The 21,984-nt window shown below is 41.3% G+C and overlaps 1 protein-coding gene across 9 annotated transcripts in view; it reads right to left on the bottom strand.

The window, feature by feature from the left end:
• Window positions 1-21,984, bottom strand: part of MYCBP2 (MYC binding protein 2) — a 161,574-nt gene that overhangs the window by 6,981 nt on the left and 132,609 nt on the right. For 8 of the 9 annotated variants that reach the window (XM_058186463.1, XM_058186454.1, XM_058186457.1 and 5 more), the window contains 15 exons: window positions 19,409-19,565; window positions 18,851-19,075; window positions 18,089-18,154; window positions 17,258-17,497; window positions 15,830-15,928; window positions 13,962-14,042; window positions 12,899-13,165; window positions 12,523-12,806; window positions 9,020-9,116; window positions 8,751-8,870; window positions 7,993-8,094; window positions 6,550-6,678; window positions 4,285-4,417; window positions 3,021-3,124; window positions 2-193 (listed from right to left, as the gene is read on the bottom strand). In XM_058186463.1, the coding sequence (XP_058042446.1) occupies window positions 2-193; window positions 3,021-3,124; window positions 4,285-4,417; window positions 6,550-6,678; window positions 7,993-8,094; window positions 8,751-8,870; window positions 9,020-9,116; window positions 12,523-12,806; window positions 12,899-13,165; window positions 13,962-14,042; window positions 15,830-15,928; window positions 17,258-17,497; window positions 18,089-18,154; window positions 18,851-19,075; window positions 19,409-19,565 (2,296 nt within the window). The remainder of the gene's footprint in view (window position 1; window positions 194-3,020; window positions 3,125-4,284; window positions 4,418-6,549; window positions 6,679-7,992; window positions 8,095-8,750; window positions 8,871-9,019; window positions 9,117-12,522; window positions 12,807-12,898; window positions 13,166-13,961; window positions 14,043-15,829; window positions 15,929-17,257; window positions 17,498-18,088; window positions 18,155-18,850; window positions 19,076-19,408; window positions 19,566-21,984) is intronic. The other variant, XM_058186456.1, reaches the window with a different exon arrangement.

The raw sequence follows: 21,984 nt of genomic DNA, 5'->3' as shown, positions 1-21,984 counted from the left end.
CCTGAATTGCGGGAGCTGCTGAAAGTGCTTCCGTGAAGCAAATCATGCACATGTCGTCGGCGTCTTGCTTCAGGACGGTGGGGGTGCTCTTGTCGCAGCCATGCAGGCAGGGCAAGCACAGGTCCTCATTCCTGACTCCTCCGCAAGGATGGCCACAAGGGTGGGTTTTGCTGCAGGCGAGTTTAGCATATTCCTAGGAAAGGATCGGCACCGACTCCATCAATGCAAAGATCGGGTCAATTCAGAACCAGAATGCATCAACGTCAGCTGGCAGTCAAATGCCACGATCCCCAATCCCTCATCTCTACCCACACTGACACCAAACAGCATCATTTTGATTGGAGCAATACCAGAATCATCGGCCACGCTATCATAACCCGCCATCAAAGCCTGGCACTCCACAAGCGATTCCATCAACAGACACATGGGCCTACAACCAGCCTATGAACCCCTCAGAATTCAAATCCACACCGCCAGTGATCCTCACTTGACATGACCTCCCCATCACAAGATCCATTACACCAGGGGTCTCCAATCTTCTGGGAGTTGAAGTCCGCCAGGCTTAAAGTTGCCAAGGTTGGAGAGCCCTGCATTACACGACCTTCACTTGACACACCCACACCTGACCCATCACAAGACTTACTGACCACACAAAGCCTTTGTAAACAGAGGGACACCGATACAGGCATCCCCCTAAACTCTGCTGAAGATGTTACCCAGCGTAGTAATGAAACGTTCGGAAACCAACCCACAAGCTTGGAGAATGAACTTCCACCCTCATCCTCCACTCGAGCTATAGATATTTGCCACCATCACAATCCATTAATATGCTTTGCAGAGGGGCAAAAAAAATGTGAAAATCTTGGAATGAACGTCATGGGCAGAAATGGCAGAATCGTCTTCTGGCTACTGAACTACTCACGGAGGAAGACATTCCCTTCTCCCTCAATCAGAAATAAGTATTTTGAACAGGAAAGGGAGTATGCCAAGGGTGAAATGTAAAATTTGTTACTATCGGTTGGTGGGGTGTATGTGCGTAATGTGACTGGGTGGGTGTGGCCAACTTTTTTTTTAAAACTTTTAAAAGCATTTTTTCTACAATCTCTTTGGCTGAAGAGGTTGTAAAAAAATGCTTTTAAAGGGTTCTGACGATCCCAGCTGAGCCGCGCGATCATCAGAGGCTTTTTTTTAAAGGCAAAAAAAAAAAATGCTTTTACAAGAAAAGAAAAGCCTCTGACAATCAGGCAACTCAGCTGGGATCATCAGAGCCTTTTAAAAACATTTTTTTACAACCCCTTCGGCTGAAGTGGTTGTAGAAAAAATGCTTTTAAAAGTTAAAAAAAAAACCCTCTGATGATCGTGCGGCTCAGCTGGGCAAGTGGTGGGGGGGGGGCAGGGATTTTTGCTACCGGTTCTCCGAACCACCCGCCGCCATCGCTACAGGATCGGGCGATCCGGTCTGAACTGGGAGCATTTCACCCCAGAGTATGCATCTAATAGCTTCATCGGATGTCAAGACAGAAGCAGCCACCTATGTATAATAAAACTGTGAGGGGAAGGTCTGCAAAATCTAAATTTACATCATTTGTAGGTAAAGGTAAAGGTTTCTCTGTCCAATTGTGTCCAAATCTAGGGGGCAGTGCTCAATTCTGTTTCTTGGCTGAGGGAACCAGTGTTGTCTGAAGACAATTTCCACGGTCATGTGGCCAGCATGGCTGTATGCCAAAGGAACACGGAACACTGCTACCTTCCCACCAAAGTGGTATCTATTTATCTACTCACATTTGCATGCTTTTCAACTGCCAGATGAGCAGGAGTTAGGGCAAGGGACAGGAGCTAACCCTGTTGAAGGGTGCTCAGGCTTCAAACCCGGACTGTTCTGGGTTCCGGTTGACGTCGTGGGAACTCAGATAGTTTGACATGAAGTTCCAGCTGACAAGCTCAGCATCTTTAACCACTGAGCCCTGACATCATTTGTAGAATTGCATAAACAGGCAATACAATCTCTACTCTCAGCAGACATTAGTTCACAGAATGAGAACAAGCTTTGTCCACTGTACCCAAAGCTGCCTTAGCTGATGTCTGTTAAACAAACAGTTCCCTACACATTTCTCTCACTTCCCGATATCTAAATTTTCGGCTCAATTGTGGCCATAAGCCGAGGACCACCTGTACTGTAAATCTGAATGTGCATGTCGTGTCCCACTCCTCCTCTGATGGTCAGGTCGGGGAAGTCTGTATCAAGCGTGGCTACAAAGCCTCTGCAGCTTTGCCAAAGTTCTGTCAGAGTTCTCAGGGCAGGCAGGAGTCCAAGATGTGACTTCAGCAATCCAAATTAGACTTTGCCTGACTCAAAGAATGCAGAAAGCAGATCCTTTATATAGGCCATGGGGTGTGGCTCCATGACTCAGCACTTATCCAGGCCTGCCCCTCCCTTTTGCTGACGTCGCCTCTCCATTCTCCAGAAGTGTGGATCCCTCCACCCTCCGGCTGCCGGCAATTCCAGCTCGTGACTGGCCTCATATTCCTCATGTTCACATGCTGTGGGGGAGGGGGTTATCTGCTCGGTTTGTCCGAGCATGATGCCAGGACTGGGGGCTGAAGGCATGCCAGGCCATTCGTCTTGCTCGGTCTGTCCGGGCATGGTGCCAGGACTGGGAGCTGGAGGCATGCCAGGCTGTTCATCTTCATTATCCGTTTCTGGCTGAGGTAACAGGAGATGAGAGGGGCCCGGCTGCGGAGAGGGGGGCGAGCGAGGCACAACAGTGCATAAGGAAACATAGGCAGGAGGATGAAGACCAGCATGAGTGCCGAGGGGTCTTGCCCACTTTGGTTAATATCTATAGGGGAACCCTCAGAGGACAGCTGTTCTGCCTTGGTCCTGCTCTGCCCATTCTTTCACCCTGAACTGGCCCAGCTGAGCTATCCTCCAGGAGATGCCACTCGGGAGTGACATTCTCGAGTTCCAAGTAGTTCATCTCGGACATTCTCAGCCTTGCTCAGAGTTTGGATGTACAGACCTGGCAATCAGTGTCTGAACAGACACTGCCGACAGCCGATAATTCTGTTCCGTTTCGGCAGCCACAGAAACGACATACTTCGCAGCTGCTTGTGGTGGGTTTGCCTAGATCCAAACCAGAAAGAAAGAGAAAAAAAAGATACTTTTGTATTATCAATCAGGCAAATATCAACCATTCTACCATGAGCAAAGGATCTACCCAACAGCCATGACTTTGCAGTACCAAGACAAGACAGGCCCTGGAAAACTGAAGCATCTAGCAGATTTTTTTTTTTGCTTGGCCTAATGGCGGCAGCTTTACAGGGTTTTTGGTACAGACACAGATCTACTTGCCAGGTCCTCTGGAACCAGAGGTGTCAGAGACAGATCCTGAAAAGGTCTGTGCATCAAACAGGACTCCCTGGGAAAATCCTGCAAGAAGGGAATTTACACACTGTATTTTTGTGATTTGCTTTAATACATACAGCATATGAGGCGCTGGGCAAAGTCATCCATCAGGCATCATTTCTGCACCGATGTAGTATAATTATTATTTGAACTTGTACGCCAACCAATTCTCAATGACTCTGGTAAACTCACAACAATCAAAGAATCCAATCAGTCAAACAAAGATTTTAAAAAACGACAAACACGATGAAGACAGAGTGATAATCTCCCTTGCTAAAGCCCTGGTTGAAGAGCCAGGTCTCAATAGCTCTGCTTAAAAAACAGTGGGAACAGATCTGGAGGGTCACTTTTTCCAGAGGGCAGGTGCTGTTATGGAGAATGAGCACTTTCAGGGTGCCAAGAGAGGACATGGTTTAACTGAAAGACCTGAGAGTGTGTCAACCCCACACGGTTGAATCTGCCAGACAGAGGTTAGTAGAGAAAAGTTAGGGGAAAAAGAGAAGCTGCAAACTAGATTCCAATCTTAGTCAAGATCATGATGTATGTGCAAAGACCCATTTTGATCAGCGTGTCTGAACCAAAGCAGTTTTTCTCCAACCACACATGTGTTATTCTATGCATGTCAGGATTTCCATCTGGAGACTTTTGCAAGCCAATATACTGTTTCCTCCATCTCCAGAACTAAGAGATGGAAATCATCAGATACTTCATTGAGCTGGGTGCTCAAAATACTTGTACATAAACACATGTGAATGATTGAATGAATGAAAAGCGAGCATTGTATGAGACACACTGGATGTATTTTACATGCTGGATGTATTTTACACTGCCAACATTCAAGTGATAAAAATAAAATTTTAATTAAAAATAAATCTTACCTGTATGTTCTCTGAATTCCACCATAGCCTTCATGGTTTTAGAATCGGCCAGTGCCATCAACCAGAAGAGTTTAGTCCTACCACAGCCTTCATGAAGATCCACCTTGATAGCTTCTTCTTCTTCTTTGAACACCTGTTGGGTTCACCAAAAACATATTAAGATTTGTAACTAGGGAGTCTAGATGATAAAAATACACATTTAATATCTATCTATCTATCTATCTATCTATCTATCTATCTATCTATCTATCTATCTATCTATCTATCTATCTATCTATCTATCTCCATCCATTCATCTTTTGAACCATCCATCTCCCTCAGAAAGGGACTCTCTGGACTTTTGAAACATGGATTTTGTATGTTTAGGTTATTTCTCCCTCTTATTTGACTTTTGTTAAGTTGTCCCACTGAATTATGGCTCTGGGTGGCAAAAAACAAAGGAGAATATGACCACAATCAACAAAATAACAGAGCAAGACTGCATATTCAGAAGATGAAGCCTTGCTATCAATCATTTCAAGCCATCTTGAAATCGTTTGGTTTTAACTGCCTCGCAAAATATGGAGCCAAGTATGCATCTGGATGAGGTGTGTATAACACATGAAGTCTATGACAGAGAAGGTCTCATGCCTGGGTGACCCCATGTACCTCTAGGCCATGGTGATTCCCAGCAAGCCCTTTTTGGATGGTTGGAACTTGGAACTGACAGCTAGGCACTGCCTGACACAACCTGACTCTGGGGGGCTTTTAAAAGAGATGCAATTATCCAGATTGGGAGCAATCAGACACTGCAGCAACCTATTCTGCACTTGTGGCATTAACCTACCAGCAGCAGCTTAACCACCCCATCCTGGACCACTTGCAATTTCTGAGGTGTCTTCAAAGGCAACCTCACACAGTAGTCTAAGCAAATAGTGATCAGGACATGAGTCACTATCACAAGATTATCGTAGTCAAAGGCAGGACTGTAACTGGTGCATCAGCTGCAATTGGGGGCTGCCCAGAGTTGGTTATAACATGTGCGGCTATGTAAAAGTTTAAAATAAAATAAAATTTATTTACCGGTATATTCCACCTTTAGTATTTTACAAATAATTCAAGGCCGTGAACATATCCAACATTCTTTCCTTCTCATTTTCCCAACAACAACAACAACAATCCTGTAAGGTGAGTTGGGCGGAAGGAGAGTGATCAGCCCAAGATCACCCAGCTCGCTTTCATGGCTACGGCAGGATTTGAACTCACAGTCTCCCGCTTTCTAGCCTGCTGCCTTAATCACTGGATCAAACCGGCAAAAAAATAATAATAATTAAAATAATATAATATAATATAAAATAATAATAAATTTAAAAATACAAAAATAATATAAAATATAAAATAAAGTAATAAAATAAAATATAAAATAATGTAATAAAAATAATATAGAATAGAATAGAATAGAATGGAATAGAATAGAATAGAATAGAATATTGGCCAAGTGTGATTGGACACACAAGGAATTTTGTCTTGGTGCATAAGCTCACAGTGTACGTAAAAGAAAAGATACCTTCATCAAGAATCATAAGGTACAACACTTAATGATAGTCATAGAATAGAATGGAATGGAATGGAATGGAATGGAATGGAATAGAATAGAATAGAATAGAATAGAATAGAATAGAATAGAATAGAATAGAATAGAATAGAATCTTTATTGAGAATAGAAAATTAATAGAATAGAATAGAATAGAATAGAATAGAATAGAATTTTTATTGGGCAAGTGTGAATGGACACACGAGGAATTTGTCTTTGGTGCATAAGCTCACAGTGTACGTAAAAGAAAAGATACCTTCATCAAGAATCATAAGGTACAACACTTAATGATAGTCATAGGGGGTACAAATAAGCAATCAGGAAACAATATCAATATAATATATAAAATCAAGTAATAAAATAAAATATAAAATAATAAAGTAAAAAAGTAAAATACCCAAATCAAAACAAAACGTTAATTATGCAATTCCATTTCATAGGGTGTAATCTCAGCCTCTGCTCTCCATCCAAGCCCTGACCCTGGTTTGGCCATTCCCTGCTTACATGGGGCAATGACATATAGCCCCTGATCGACAAATGCAAATCCCTATTATCAACCTACCTAAACCTTTTCTCATGTGGTTAGATGAGTAATTATGAATTTGGATCCATCTTAAAAAAAAAAAGAGGGGGGGGGATTTTAAGTGTGATTCCCCCCCCCAGAGAGTTGGGAAGCATGAGTCGTACGTCACCTGTCGCTGATGTGACTTTGTTCGTCGATGGAGATGGAGGAATCGATCACAGTCTGTGCAGAGATTCCCACAGACGTTGCATAAGATAATGGCCGCAGTTTCTCCATCATCATGGTTATCGCACATCGGCTGAAAGATTTTTTTAAAAAGGTCAATCTAAGGTCAGTAAAGTCTTCTTAAGAGTTGCCTTTTTTTCTAAGCACAATACAGTAAGTGGTTCGTAGCTGGATCCTTCTAAGACAGGGGTCTCCAACCTTGGCAATTTTAAGTCTGGCGGACTTCAACTCCCAGAATCCCCCAGCCAGCTTTGCTGGCTGGGGGATTCTGGGAGTTGAAGTCCGCCAGGCTTAAAGTTGCCAAGGTTGGAGACCCCTGTTCTAAGATTTTCTTCTCATTTTCCCGAGAAACGGGCACCTTGAGAAGGACTTTCCATGTCAGAATTGGGGGAACGGTTGAGACCTTTGGAAACTGGTAGGAATATCCATCCCTCACTTGTTGGTGACAGCAAACACGTGAAAAATAATTAAATAAGAAACAAAGATTTTGAGCATTTTACATTTCTCCTTTCCAACCTTTATGAACTAATGACATAAACCACAAACAAACTCATTTCCTATCTGTGGTTTGTTTTATAGCTGGCATTCCTCCCATTTCTTTCTCAGCCTCCTATATGCTGCCCCCTTGGTGTCCCAACTACCGTATTTTTCGGAGTATAAGACGCACCTGAGTATAAGATGTACCTTAGTTTTTGGGGAGGAAAATAAGAAAAAAGCTGACTGGCAGGTGGATCGGCCTCTTGGAATACCCCCAATCAGCTGCTCCCAGAGGTGAATTTTAGCAAAAGGTTCCTTGGTTGTGAGCTCTGTGCCTTGCTTTTTTTTTTCCTGCCTCTGAAACTCTGTTTCAGAAAAAACTTTTTTCTGCCTCTGAAAGCCTCCGAAACAGAATTTCAGAAAAAAAGCCTCTGAAACTCTGTTTGGGAGCTTCTTTTCTGAAGCTCTATTTGGGGGCTTCTTTTCTGAAGCTGCGTTTCTGATGCTTTTTTCAGCCTCTGAAACCTCCGTTTGAGAAGCTGGGTGGGGCTACATTCGGAGTATAAGATGCACCCAGATTTTTACCCTCTTTTGGGGGGGAAAAAGGTGCGTCTCATACTCCAAAAAATACGGGTAAGTGCTAACCAGACTCAACTCTAACTCAAGCTTGGGAAGATCAGCCTCAGTTAACTGGCTCAAGCAAATAGGTACTTTTGCTTTTCAAAGCACAAGATGCCTTTATACTCTGAAATGTCACATGGAAACACAGAGTAACATATTCCTGAATACATGTTCCAGTATCTAGTAACATCCATTTCAACATATCTCAAAAGATGGTGGGGACTATCTCCGAAAGATACCCAGGGAGCAGCAAGCATCAGCAACTGCTTTCTTTTCACCCATTCCTCACCATCTGTTTCTGCTGTCCATCTTTGCCCATCCATCTTCCAGAAGAGAGGCGGTCAACATGATCTTGGTCAAGGACACAGAGAGAGGCCAAGGCCAGCCACAGCTGCAAGTAGGAGGACAGGCTCATTCAGCAAAATCAGGGCTTTAGCAAGAGATGGAGCAATTGCTTATTTGTCTATTTACTGGGGCTTGGGTGACCTTCCAATCAGGGTAGATCTTGGTAGTTTATAGTCTTATTAATATTATTATTTTTATATTATAAAATTAATAGCAATAGTACTTAAGACAAATGCATGTCTGTCTGTCTGTCTGTCTGTCTGTCTGTCTGTCTGTCTGTCTATCTATCTATCTATCTATCTATCTATCTATCTATCTATCTATCTATCTATCTATCTATCTACTGCTTCATAGTGCTTTATAGCCCTAAGTGGTTTACAGATAGCACTTAGAAAAAGCACACACATACACACAGAAACACACACACACACAGCTTCACAGACCTTTATAGCCCTCTCTAAGCGGTTTACAGAGTCAGCCTATTGCCCCTAACAATAATCTGAGTCCTCATTTTACCAACCATGGAAGGACAAAAGGCTGAGTCAACCTTAAGCCAGTGAGAATCGAACTGCTGGCAGTCGGCAGAATCAGCCTACCATACGGCATTCTAACCACTGCGCCACCACAGCTCTTTATTTAATAAGAAGCATTATTAGTAAAGAACCGAACTGACAGAGATAAAAGATAAGCCAACTTTCTTACCCGAGTTGTGGCTATGCAGCGCACAGGGGATCTGAATTCTTCTTCCATTTTGGTCAAAGCAATGATTGTTTCAGCAATGGCATTTTTCGTCACACGGGACCAAGCTTCAGACAAGTGACCCTGCACAAGGAAGCAGTTTAGGTCACAAGTATAAATTTAATGTTCAGGCAAAGAGGAGAAAAAACCACAAGCCCTAAAGTCTAGTTGAGCAAAGCTGCTTTGTGTGAACGACAAAGCAGAAGAGGTATACAAAGATAATGAAAGCTTACAGCTGCCATGTCTTTTATAAGCTTAATAATGATTTCTGAAATCTGCGTTGGAGTTGAGCCCTTCATCCACCAATGGCTTTCACCTCGCCTGAGGTAACTAAAGATAGGAAAACAAAAAAATTGATTTTTTTTTTGTAATTTTATGTTTTTTTTCTTCAACATATTTAGTACATTGTCTGGGTTAATTTGCTCTATACAAAATACTGGTAACAATAATAGTATTATTTAGATATACATAATAATAGTCTTTTCTTTTCTGCTTCTAAGAATTACATATACAGTAGTGGCCAAAAATGTGGAAACCTTTTGGGAAAATTTTCTAAAACTAACTAATAACACCACTTTTTTTTGGAGTAGTACCATAAAATTATACATCAATGGAAAGATAATTTAATCAAGAATGTAATGCAATAACTTTTATGAAGGATTTGCTATTAGAATAGCAATTACAGTATAAAGAAGAAAAGTGAAACACGTAGAAAAAATGAGACATACAAAAATTACCACCATGTCAGTTAATACTTAGTTGGATAACCTTTAGCATGAATGATGGCTTTACAACATCTTCCCATGGAGTGAACCAAGTCTTTTAGTTCTGCAGCTGTTATAATGTGAAACCAAGATTGAATGATTGCTTCTATTAACTGGGTTTTATTGCTGGGTCACTTCTGACTAACAAGTGTCTTTAGTTGACTCCATAGATTTTCAATTGGGTTAAGGTCTGGGCTATTCCCAGGCCATTTCAGCAGTAGAATATGATTATCTTTTTTTTTTAATAAAAAAGTTTTATTTTTACAATCATATCCAACAGCTCATCCAATGTACAGTCATATACAATTAGTCGGGCTTGCCCAGTCACCACCCCCTCCTTTTAACTCTCTTCCCTCTTCTACCTTCTTCTACTTTCCAGACCTTCCTCCCCTCCCCTTCTCTTATCTACATCCTCTCCTCCTTCCACCCTACACCTTCCTTCTCCCTCTTCTACCCCTCTTCCTTCCTCATCTCCCTCTTCTACCCCTCTTCTCCTCATTCCTACCTCCTACTCTCTCCTCTTTTCTCCCTTCCCACCGTTCTAAAATGGTAACTGGGCAGACCCGATCCTACATTAATTATATTTATACATCTTCAATAATCCCTGTACATTAACCATCCTCTACCCTCAACCCCCCCAATTCCCCTCCCCTTTACCCCCTACCCCCGACTTCCCAGAACAAAATGCAGGGTATCAAAACTAACAATCATAATCCAAAATAAATCCTAAATTATAATCTCTAGTCACTCCACACATAATCACACTCTCAATTCCCCTCTCCTTCAGAAATATATCTAATACAAAATATTTCCTAAATTTACTCATATGCTATTCGATATTTTTTTATCTGATACTTATTTTAAATATAATCTATCCACATTTTCCATTCTAAAATATATTTTTCTTGTGTATAGTCTTTCAAGTAAGCAGAAATTTTTGCCATTTCTGCCAGATTTGATACTTTGAGTGTCCATTCTTCAATTGTAGGTAATTCTTCTTTCTTCCAATCTCTTGTTCCTTGCGTTTAGCAGCAGCTCGTCAGCCTTTGTTCCTTTGAATCTGAACCTGTCGTAGGTATTTCCAACACTTGTAGTAAATCTTCTTCCATCACAATCTGTTCTTGTACCTGCTTCACTTCTCTTTCCTTCACTTCAGCCTCCCTTCTTCTAGCTTCCAATGGGGGAAGACTTCCAACTTTTAATGCCTCAACATAAAATTCTCTTGCTTTTCCAACTGTATTGAGACGGTGTACTTTCCCTGCATAATATACTATTATACCAGTTGGAATATCCCATCTATATTCAATCTGGCGTTTTTTAAGTTCATTCACCAGGAAGGCAAATTCCTTCCTAGCCTTTAACATTTTTGGTGGAATTTCCTTTAATATTAAAATATCTTAACCAGCAACCTGAATCTTCTCCCCCTTATATGAGGCTTGCAGAATCTGATTTCTCACTGTTCTATTTGTAAAATAAATAACAACATCCCTTGGCAACTTTTTTTGCCTTGCTATCCAAGAATTCACACGATATATTTTATCAATTTGATAAGCCACATCTGCTGGACGGACTGCTAATATCTCAGCAAATGCTTCAGAAAAAATTTCCCTTAAGTTCTCTTCTCTATTCTTTTTTAAGCCACGGATTCTTAAAGCAAATTCCATATTTCTGTATTGTATCAAAACTATTTCATCATCTGTTTTTTCCATTTTACTTTGAAATTCATCCATTTTATTTTCTAATTTTGAGTTAAATTGCTTGATTTCCTTAACTTCCTCTTCTAATAAAATCACATTTGTTGCCAAACTTTGTACTGCAATTACAAATCCTTCTTTAACTTCTTTATTTCCCACTTGAATTTCTAATATCTGCTCTTTCATTTCAGTCATCTCATCAGTTATTACTTTAACTGTTTCTTGTATAAAGTCCTTCAAGTTCTCTTGTAACGCCTCTAAATTCAATGTTCTGGTCTCTGCTGTATGAGCTGGAGAGGCACCAGCTGATGAGATTCCAGAGCCTTTTGTTACAGTAGACTTTAATTGTTTGGCTGCCATCTTCTATAAAATTGTTTATTTATTTATTTATTTCCAACTTAATATTCACTTTAAATCTTCTTAACCTCTGAAAAACACAGTCTTTTAAAGCAATATTTAAAAATCTCCCGTAGATTCTATCAGCAGGCAGCAAGGAGTTAAAGTAGCAAATAACATGCAATTTACCAGCGGCAAATGGCAAGCAATAAAAGTGCTGTCACTTTTGCTTTCCACTCATTAGCTTGTTAACAATTCGCCACCATTTTCTTGCTATTTTCAAGCTTGTAAAATCTCGGGTTTGGTCGTGGTGATTGATTCCGCCAGAGCAGAAAAATCCTCGGATCTGGAGCACTTCGGTTTGCTGGAGGGAACTTAACCCTTCAAACCCCTTTTTTCTCAGGGGTTTTAGGGAAGTTCTACCTCTACCCTGCAGGTCACCTCCTCTTCTTCTCCCGAAGAGGAGTTTTTTCAAACCGCTGGATGGCAGATTTAAGCTGTCCTAGCGATTCCACATAATCCAGAGGTTGGTGATCGTAAAGATCACCGCCATCACCTACGGTGCCAAACAGGAAGTCTGAGAATATGATTATCTTGAAACTCCCCCAAAATCTGGTGGTGTTAGCCATCAAACCTCAAAACACACTTTTCCCAAAAGGTTTCCACAATTTTGGCCGCTGCTATACATTGTAATTATAACGTATTATATTTTATAGCAGTATACTTGGTAGTGTTTTCCCAATTTCTACTTTCTGTCACTTATTTCTAACCCCTAATACAACAATTTCCATATTAAAAAGTATTGAAAGAATTGAGAGCACTTTTGGAGCAACTTTCAGGAACACCATCTCAAAGGGGAGGCAGCATGAATCTTACCAAAAAAAATATATATATGCCCCAAGTACTATGGGAAACTGAGTCAAGACAACAGCTGCTACTAACCTGGAATTGAAAATCATTGGCAAAGTGACGGTAGTTACGCCTTTGCCGGCTGCCGTGCCAGCCGTGCCCGTGATGGTGGTGCCTTTGGCCTTGAGCTGAACGGTGAGTGCTTTGGCAATGCAGCCCAGGAACATGTCCAGAATGCCCAGCTTGTTCCAGTCTCCCTTCTCCGTGGAGTGAATGATATCACTGATATCAGCGGGAGGCAGGGCTTTGACCCCTATGACGCTGGCCAAGCGGCTGGGAGTGACTTCGGGCAGGACCCGTCTCAGTAAGGAGGTGACCTGAAAGGACCAACCAAAGAAGTTAGCCGACCCTGGTTGCGGGAGCCAATCATCTTGCGACCAGGAAAAAGGAGCCATCTTTCAATACCAACCTGCCTCTGTACTCTGGGAGAAGCCGTGTGCAGCAGGGAGAAGAGATCCTGCAGCAAGGTCAGCTGCTGAGCCAAGTACTGGCGCCCGACGTTGGAGCCGCTCAGGGCCAGCACCATGGACAGCAGCTCAAAGCAGTAGGCGTCCGAAGAGGCGTCCTCATCGTTGGGCTGCGAATTGGCGTTCTCCTTGCTAGAAATGGCGTGCTCCCATTCCTCTCGGACCCGCGTGGCTTCCATGCGGATGGCTTGCACAATATGAGCACAGACCTAATCACAAAGAGAGGCATCAGAGGAAATTAAACTGGAGCTCAGCCCTGTCAGTTTAATAACCTAGACCAGCAGCCCCTAACCTTTTGGGCACCCGGGACCGGTTCCATGGAGGTGTTTTTCCGCGGACCGGAGGTGGTGTGGTTTCACATGCTGCCTGCATCCCGTGGATGGGGTTTTGCTTGTTTGCATGGCCCGGTTTCTAGCATGCCGCAGCCCGGTGCCAGTCTACGGACTGAAGGTTGGGGAGCCCTGACTTAGACTGCAGGTCTTTTCAACAACACTGATTTTTTCCCCTTGAAAATGTTTCGCTTCTCATCCAAGAAGCTTCTTTGGTTTTAACTGAATGGTGGGAAATGTATGAGAAGATAGACTTTGTTTCTGCTTATCATATGGGTTCTAACCTCCCCGATTCCTGTCCTAGATGCTTCTCAACTCACAAATACATATATGTGCATTGTGTCTCCTGTTAAGTGAACATTTTGTGCATACCAGTCTACTTCATTCTGTGCACATGACCACTTGCATGTTTACATATGTTCACTGTGGAAACTCATGATTGGACAGATGGGTCAATTTTAACCTCTACTTTGGAAATCAAGCATTGCCTGTAGAGTTGTAAGTCCATCATTTTATAGGTTTGGGAGCACTGACAAGTTCCTAACTGACAGGGTCCCCCCTCCTTTCCCCAGTGACTTGATTTCTTAACATATGGAATCTTTTGTCCTTAATCTGCAGATCAAGTGCAGAATGCAATGGAAGAAAACCAGCTTACAAAACGTTCTAGTGAACAAACCTGCTTTTGCAAATTCGTGAGTTTACTCCTGCTAAATATGATTCCAACCATGTGCTCTTTCAGGTCTGCATCTGAAGTTGCCTTGAAAAGGAACACAATATTGTTTAATACGATCACACGTTTCAGGTTCTGACTAAAAAATTTAAGACAGTTTTGTTTTGGTTTCCAATGCAAGTTTTGGTATTAAGTGATGTAAAACATCTAGGCAATGTAAATCAATTAGGAAAATTAGGAGATAAATGTTTTTTCAAAGAGATTATAAACCTTAAATCTCCTAAGGCCTTTTCAAACATTTGAATTGTAGATAACACTAGTCTTCCAGCTGGATTCCTTAGGCAGGTGAGACCTGGTTCAATCTCACCTGGAGGTGAGATTTTTCCAAATTAAGAGAATGTTTACATAGAGGCAACATCCCTATGGACTCAACAGAGAAACCAGAATATGGAAAGAATAATTTATGTGATGATTACCACTGGAATCTCATAACTAAAACTTCCTAGATAAGAAGAGAGGTTGCTCGAGGGAGTCTCTATTGCAGGAAACACAAACTGGCCCTTCTATGATAGGCTGGAATCAAACACCCATTAAGCAGTGGTAGCCCAAATTCCCTAGCAAGAAGTATGTCGACTACTTTTAGAACTATACAAAAGGTTTAATCTCTGGGATATTTCTTTTCTTCCAGGACTACGACAGCTTGGGTGTTCATATTTTGATAGGGAATTCAAAGGAAAAAAAATGGTTTTTTTGGCAAATGGAAATAGAAAAATTCATCTTGTTATTCTAAGTGAAAATACAGATAGCCCTTGACTTACGACAAAAATTGGGCCCAAAATTTGCGTTGCCAAGCAACACAGTAGTTAAGTGAGCTTTGCCCTCATTTTACCAACTTTCTTGCCACAGTTGTTAACTGAATCACTGCAGTTGCTAAGTTAGTAACACAGTTGTTCAGTGAATCTGGTTTCTCCGTTGACTTTGCTTTTCGGAAGGTTGCAAAAGGGGATCATGTGACCCCGGGACACTGCCACCGTCGTAAATATGAGTCAGTTGCCAAGCGGTCTGAATTTTGATCATGTAACCATGGGGATGCTGCATTGGTTGTAAGTACGGAAATCTGCTGTAAGTCACCTTTTTCAGTGCCATTCTAACTTCAAATGGTCACTAAACAAACAATCTTAATCTGAGGGCTACCTATACACCCATATCCATAGCTCTCTGCACAGTTGATTCAGGGGGAATTCCTATAATTGAAGCAACACTGAATACACAAAGCATTAAAAGCCTTTGGCTCATGTGAAGATGCCATCCTAGGTATCCCAGCATGGAGACTTAACCATTAATCATGAACAATATCCTGCTGTGGCCTCTTGGTCTCTCAAGAACCAAGCAGTGTGGCTACAACAACACACCTGGCCTAGGTTTCCCTCGAAGCAGGGTGCCATTTATGAGCCACAGTGGTGCAGTGATTAGAGTGCAGTACTTGCAGGCTACCTCTGCTGCCTACCGGCTCCCTGTAATTTGGTGGTTCAAATCTCACCAGGCTCAAGGTTTGACTCAGCCTTCCATCCTTCCGAGGTGGGTCAAATGAGAACCCAGACTGTTGGGGGCAAGAGGCTGACTCTGTAAATCGCTTAGGCAGGGCTATAGAGCTGTTTATAAATATGAGTGCTGTTGCTATTTAAGGGATTCTAATCAATAAGAGGAGTGCCGGCAGTTAAGCCATCGTTCAACATGACAAAAGGTTAAAAGCCTTGTTTCTGAATGATCCAGGCTGCCAGCTCAAGGGAACGCAGTCCCAGTTCAAGATCTGAACCAACTTGCATTGGGAGATGAAAACAAAATCTTGGTAATTGTAGAATACAAATAAATACATTGTGTACTTTTTCTTCTCCTTCGGGTGAAGAGAGCAAAGCCTTTTCTTCCTGTTCTGGGGTCGGTTCAGCATCTCCAGATATGAGTTTGCCGAAGACCTATTTCAGAGGAGAAACAAAATACTGGAATAAGAAGGACATGCTATTTCTTCTTCTTTTTTTCCATGCGGCAATGTCAGCAATTTTCAAAATATTTCCTTGTTGCATTCACAAACAACAGAACCTGGCCTGAAAATAAGCTTTGAAATGAATTACATCACGATATTTGTTGTCAACAAGACAGTACTGAGAATAACTAATCTGAAATAAATACCATGATAAAGACCCAAATTGTTGGGGGAAATATGCTGACTCTATAAACCACTTAGAGAGGGCTGTAAAGCACTGTGAAGTGGTATGTAAGTGCTATTGCTATTGCTATTTCCAGATTCCTTTTATTAGATGCTGCCTGGTGCAGACCTTGCATTAAAACATACACATTCTACTCTCATGCAGTTTGTTTAAAGTTGTGAAGAGATATCACACGTTAGCTAGCCAAGATGAAGATGGAAAATGGTGAAGAATGAATTGGGGAACAGACATCTGAAATAGAAACCATTTTAAAGATCTAAGCAGCGGAATCAAGTGTAGGTTTCCATTGTTTTCCAAGGAACTCAGACCGACATGTGCATAGTCAAATGGAACTCCTCTAAATTAAATTCCACCACAAACCTGTCATTTTTGGGGTGTTATTTTAACTGGTGGATTTTTCTACAACGGATAATTAAAACTGCAGAAAAAACAACTGCTATCAACCTGCCTTCCATTGAGGATCTGTATACTGCAGGAGTCAATAAGAGGGCTGTGAAAATATTTACAGATCCCTCACATCCTGGACATAAACTGTTTCAACTTCTACCCTCAAAAAGACGCTATAGGGCTCTGGACAGCAGAACAACTAGACACAAGGACAGTTTTCCCCCAAATGCCATCCCTCTGCTAAACAACTAATTCCCACAACACTGTCAAATAATTTACTAAGACTGTATTACTATTATTCTTCTCTTCCTTACTAGTATCTCTCTCTTCCCACTTATTACTATAACCATGTTGCTTGTATCTTTCAATTTTATTGTTTTTGTTTCCTAGTATGATTTGATAGCTTATTAGTAACCTTGACTGTCACCAAGTGTTGTATATTTTTATTCTTAATGAATGTATTTTATTCTCCTTATGTACATTGAGAGCATATACACCTAAGACAAATTCCTTGTGTGTCCAATCACACTTGGCCAATAAAGAATTCTATTCTATTCGATTCTTTAGGAAGGGGCAAAAGAAATGTGTAAAACAAAGATAGGATTCCAACGCCATTTGTACCTACAGAGTGACAACCGTGCTTTTTTATGAAGGCTTGAGTATTGTGTTGTGCTCTTCACACCGCCTCACCTGTGATGTGATAAGCCTGAAAACTCGCAGCGTCTCAGCCTCACAGCTTCTTTGTTGAGCAACACTTGCCGAGATCTGGCCGGCTATTTTGATGCTTTCGCCATCTTTCCAACCAAGCACTTTCACCTGCCGAACTCGGAGGGTATTTTCTGGCCCCTTTAACTCAATTTTGAGGATGTGATTGTCTCCACCAGGAAGTTCACTAGTAACCCAGCCAATATGTCTCGAGTCCAAGTCAACCTAAAACACAGGAATAGAAAAGCAAGTTGGTGTAAACAGTAGAAACATAATTGCATAACTTTCCAAGTTTCCTGACTTAGTAAACACGTATGGCCATTAGATGGCCACACATACTTAGAATTTTTCTATCTCTTTGCTACCATCTAGTGGCTGCCCCAATTTCTGCAGCCCAGAATGGAAGTTGTCACAGGTGACTGGCTAAAGGATGAGTTGAGGTTAACACATGTGAGAATTGCAATTCATTTGAAGCATTTGCTTGAGAATAAACCGTGGAACAATACACAGGCAAATCAGCACTAAATCAAAACAATATTATTCTTTCCTCCAACTGCACAGAGCTGGGCATTTGAAACTAGAATGGTACATTACTTATGCAGCTAACTTTTTAGTACAAGGAAAGATGGAACACAGATTACTAAATACAAAGGGGAGAGATCTTGTTTCTTTTCTTTCTTGCAATGTCAGAATAAAGAATAATGAAAAGATGCCCAAGTTCTTAAGTAAGAAAAGTTCATTAAACAGAATGTTAAATGCATGGATTTTAAACATTAAGATGCTTTGTTATTACTCATAATGGCATAGGAAAACTACCTGTTTTATTCTGCAAAGATCTTCTACTGCTTTTCCGGTCAAAAAAGTCATTGAAGTCACTTTGTTCTAGATAAGACAATATGAAACAAAAAAATAAAATAAAAGCCAAGCATGTTAAGTTTCTAAATTGATTTTAATATCAAAAGGGAGGCACAGAGAATAGACCTAATTTGGTTTAGCAATTCAGACACCAGGCTAAAAACTGGCAGGCTATGAGTTCTAGTCTCATCTTAGTTAAGCAGTCCATCTTTCTCAGCCCTGGTAAACATCCAATGGCAAACCTAAAGGTGCTTTTTCAAAAGGCAACTGAATTTTCGGATTTTTCTTTGAAGACATTTCGCTTCTCATCCAAGAAGCGAAACGTCTTTAAAAAAACAACAGAAAGTCCAGTTGCCTCTTGAAAAAGCACTCTTGGGACAACCATGACCTGGATGACTGAGAATCTCCATAGACATACAATGGCAAATCACTTCTGGAATCTTGCCAAGAAACCTGTTCAGACCATCAATAGGAATCAATACAGACTTGAAGGTGAAAAAAAAGAAAAAAGACAGCCCCAAAAGCCCCATACAAAAAAGGATTTTTAAAAGGTATTTTTATCACACTCTCACTTTGCTCCATTATATTCTTGCCATTTGGATTTATAACAAAATCTTGATTTGCCTTACTCTTCTAGATCCATAGCTTTATAATTCATTCACCCTCTAACCTCTAAATGGACATGTCAATGTTACTCTTCTTTTGATTGAAAATAGTGCTTACCCCGAGGTCCCTTGAATTGTCAACATGAACAGACACATAGCGAGCATTAATTCCTTTCATGCAATTAATTGTAATGTTTTTAGTTTTATTCTTGTCTTCATCGCCTGACTCCCAGAAGGTTTCCGTTGACCCATCTGTCAAACTACCAATCATGGCTGGCCGGCTTGAAGTTTTTATATCAACGATGTTAGTTAAGTCCTTCAGGCAGACTACTATACATGATTCCTATCAAAACATATAAATTTCACAGTTAAATACACTACTACTATGGCTTAAATTAGTTTAATTAAAGTATTTAATGTAAAATCGTATTATCAACATTACTGATTATGCCCTGGTCCCTCCACCTCTTTCATTTATTCCTTTAAATCAGTCTTGGGCAAACTTTTTTCTGCTCAAGTGTTGCTAGGTGTACCCAGTTGGAGCCAAATCAACATTTTCCCAATCATTCTTTCTACCAGAAATCACCCATTTGAAGAAACCATTTTGATCAGGTGTTCTCTGGCAGCCATGGATTCTCATTGGCTGCTGTCACAGTAACCCGGAAAATCAACTCGCCTGATTCAAAGCTTCGAAGCCAGACTGGATGCTAATGCTAAAGCTCTCCTCGCTGTCTCCATCATCAGATTTGGAGAGAATGTTGTTGATGTGATGAAAGACGTTGCTCTGATGCAAAAACTGATGGTCGGATTGCTTGAATTTGAGGCTCCAGCATCTGAACAAGAAGGCCATAATTATCACTTTTCCATTTCAAAGCTTCCAAAGAACCAGCCTTCCTCATCGCATAGCAATTAAACAGAGCCCAGATCAGCAGAAACCAGCACCAGTGATACAAAAGCAATCAAAGAAGAACCAATGCCAAGATCCAGATTGGTAGATTAGCTCCCACCTATCCACCTTCCACTGATGAGCTTACCTGGCCTGGCACTGAAACGTCTGCAGGAAGAGAAGTGAGTTCAGAGACCACCTGGCACCCAAGAATTCAACCCTGAGCTCACCATAGCAGCCTCCAAGAACATTTGGAAAAGCCAAAGAGGACTATTTTGTTTTCTTGCCATAGGGTTTAATTTTGTTTGATCTGATTTTTTTATATAAAAATGGTGAGAGGATATTCCTTTGTTCATCAGATAGTTTAATCAATTATTGCTAGGAGCAAACTCTATGGTGCTGCATGTTAAGTTCATGTGCTTCTACACATAAGGAGAACATATTCTTATACTAACCTGTCCATAATGAAACATCTGCAGGAAGAAAAGTGAGTTCAGAGACCACCAAGCATCCAAGAATTCAACCCTGAGCTGCCCACGTTGTCTATCAATGGCAGCCTCCAAGATCATTTGGAAAGGGCAAAGACGCCTCTGCTTGGGGCAGATTGTATGGTGCTGCATGTTAAGCTCACATGATCCTACGCGTATTACATCTAAGGAGAACACATTCTTACACTAACCCGTCCACAATGAAATGTCTGCAGGAAGAAAAGGGAGTTAAGAGACTGCCAAGTACCCAAGAATTCAACCTTGAGCTGCTCATATTCTATTCAGATTGCAAGTAGACAAGTGAGTAGCAAAATCCTTGGGTTTTTTACAGTGTTTTCCCTCCTCTAACAAGTGGGAATAAAATAAGATGGCCTGTTGGGAGCAAACTGTTCAGTTGCTTACCAAATTGTCCACAAAAGTGATACGGGGTCCAAATAAATAAAATAATAAATTAAATTAAATTAAAATAAATTAAAATAGAGGTAGTTCTTGGCTTACAACAGTTCGTTTAGTGAGCGTTCGTGTTGTGTCTTGCCCGCTCTCACAGCAGCCGGGGCCTTCTTACCTGCTCCCGAACACGGAGGAATGTATGCCTCCCGGCCCCAGCCCTGGCTCCATGCCCAGGCAAACGGAGCAGCTAGACCCCTCCCCCTCCTCCACAGCATGTGAGCCTGATGAGGGTTTATTTCCAACAGCTGCTGATTGGAGTGACCCTCGCATCAGAAGACTGGATAGGCGGAGGCAACAGAAGGAAGGAAGGGGCAGGCCTTAATGAGTGCTGAGTCATGGAGCCACACCCCATGGCCTATATAAAGGATCTGCTTTCTGGCAGTCTCTGAGTCAGGCAAAGTCGAACTTATCTTGCTGAAGTCACTTTCTGGTCTCCTGCCTGCTCTGAGGACTTTGCTAGGACTTTGGGCAGAGTTGCAGAGGCAAGCCGGATTCGGATTTCCCTGACCCGGCCGTCAGCGGAGAAGTGGGACACGACAGTTCGAAGTTACAATGGCACTGAAAAAGAGACTTATGACCAGTGATCACACTTATGACCATTGTAACTTCCCCCTGAGTATGTGGTCAAAGTTTAGATACTTGGCAATTGACTCATATTTATGACAGTTGCAGTGTCCTGGGATCACATGATCAGCTTTTGTGACTTCTGACAAGCAAAGTCAATGGGGGAAGCCAGATTCACCTAACAACAGTCTGATTAATTTAACAAATGCGGTGGTTCACTTAACAACTGTGGCAAGAGAGGTGGTAATATGGGGCAAACTCACTTAACAAATGTTTCACTTAGCGGCAGAAATGTTGGGCTCAATTGTGGTCGTACGTCGAGGACTACCAATACAGTAAAGCAAAGGAAAACAGATAAAATAAAGTAAAATAATAATAAAATAAAATAAAAATAAAATAAATAAAGTAAAATAATAATAAAATAAAAAAATAAAATAAAAATAAAATAAATAAAATAAATTAAATTAAAAAATTAAAATAAATTAAAATAAAATTACTCTGGAAGAGCACTGCTGAAATTCGGCCAAAGGGATAAGAAATTCTGATAGCACACCTGGGAGAATTTGTGATGTTTTCAAAGGTAGAAGAGGAGGGTAGAGATGCTCTTTTAGGCAGCTCTTGGACCCCCTTCCCACCAGTAAACTTCCAGCAATGGACTCAACAGGGGTCAAACAGAATGACTAGTCCAGGGGTCTGCAAACTTGGCTCTTTGAAGACTTGTGGACTTCAACTCCTAGAGTTCCTCAGCCAACTTTGCTGTTTGCAGCTTTGGAGTTGAAGTCCACAAGTCTTAAAAGAGCCAAGTTTGCAGACCCCTGGACTAGGCAGTGCCGTCAGAATATTTATGTGTATTCCAAATGAGGG

This window comes from Ahaetulla prasina, chromosome 5, assembly GCF_028640845.1.
Source record: "Ahaetulla prasina isolate Xishuangbanna chromosome 5, ASM2864084v1, whole genome shotgun sequence".
Classification (NCBI taxonomy): Eukaryota; Metazoa; Chordata; class Lepidosauria; order Squamata; family Colubridae; genus Ahaetulla; species Ahaetulla prasina.
This window is presented reverse-complemented; position numbering and strand designations above follow the sequence as displayed.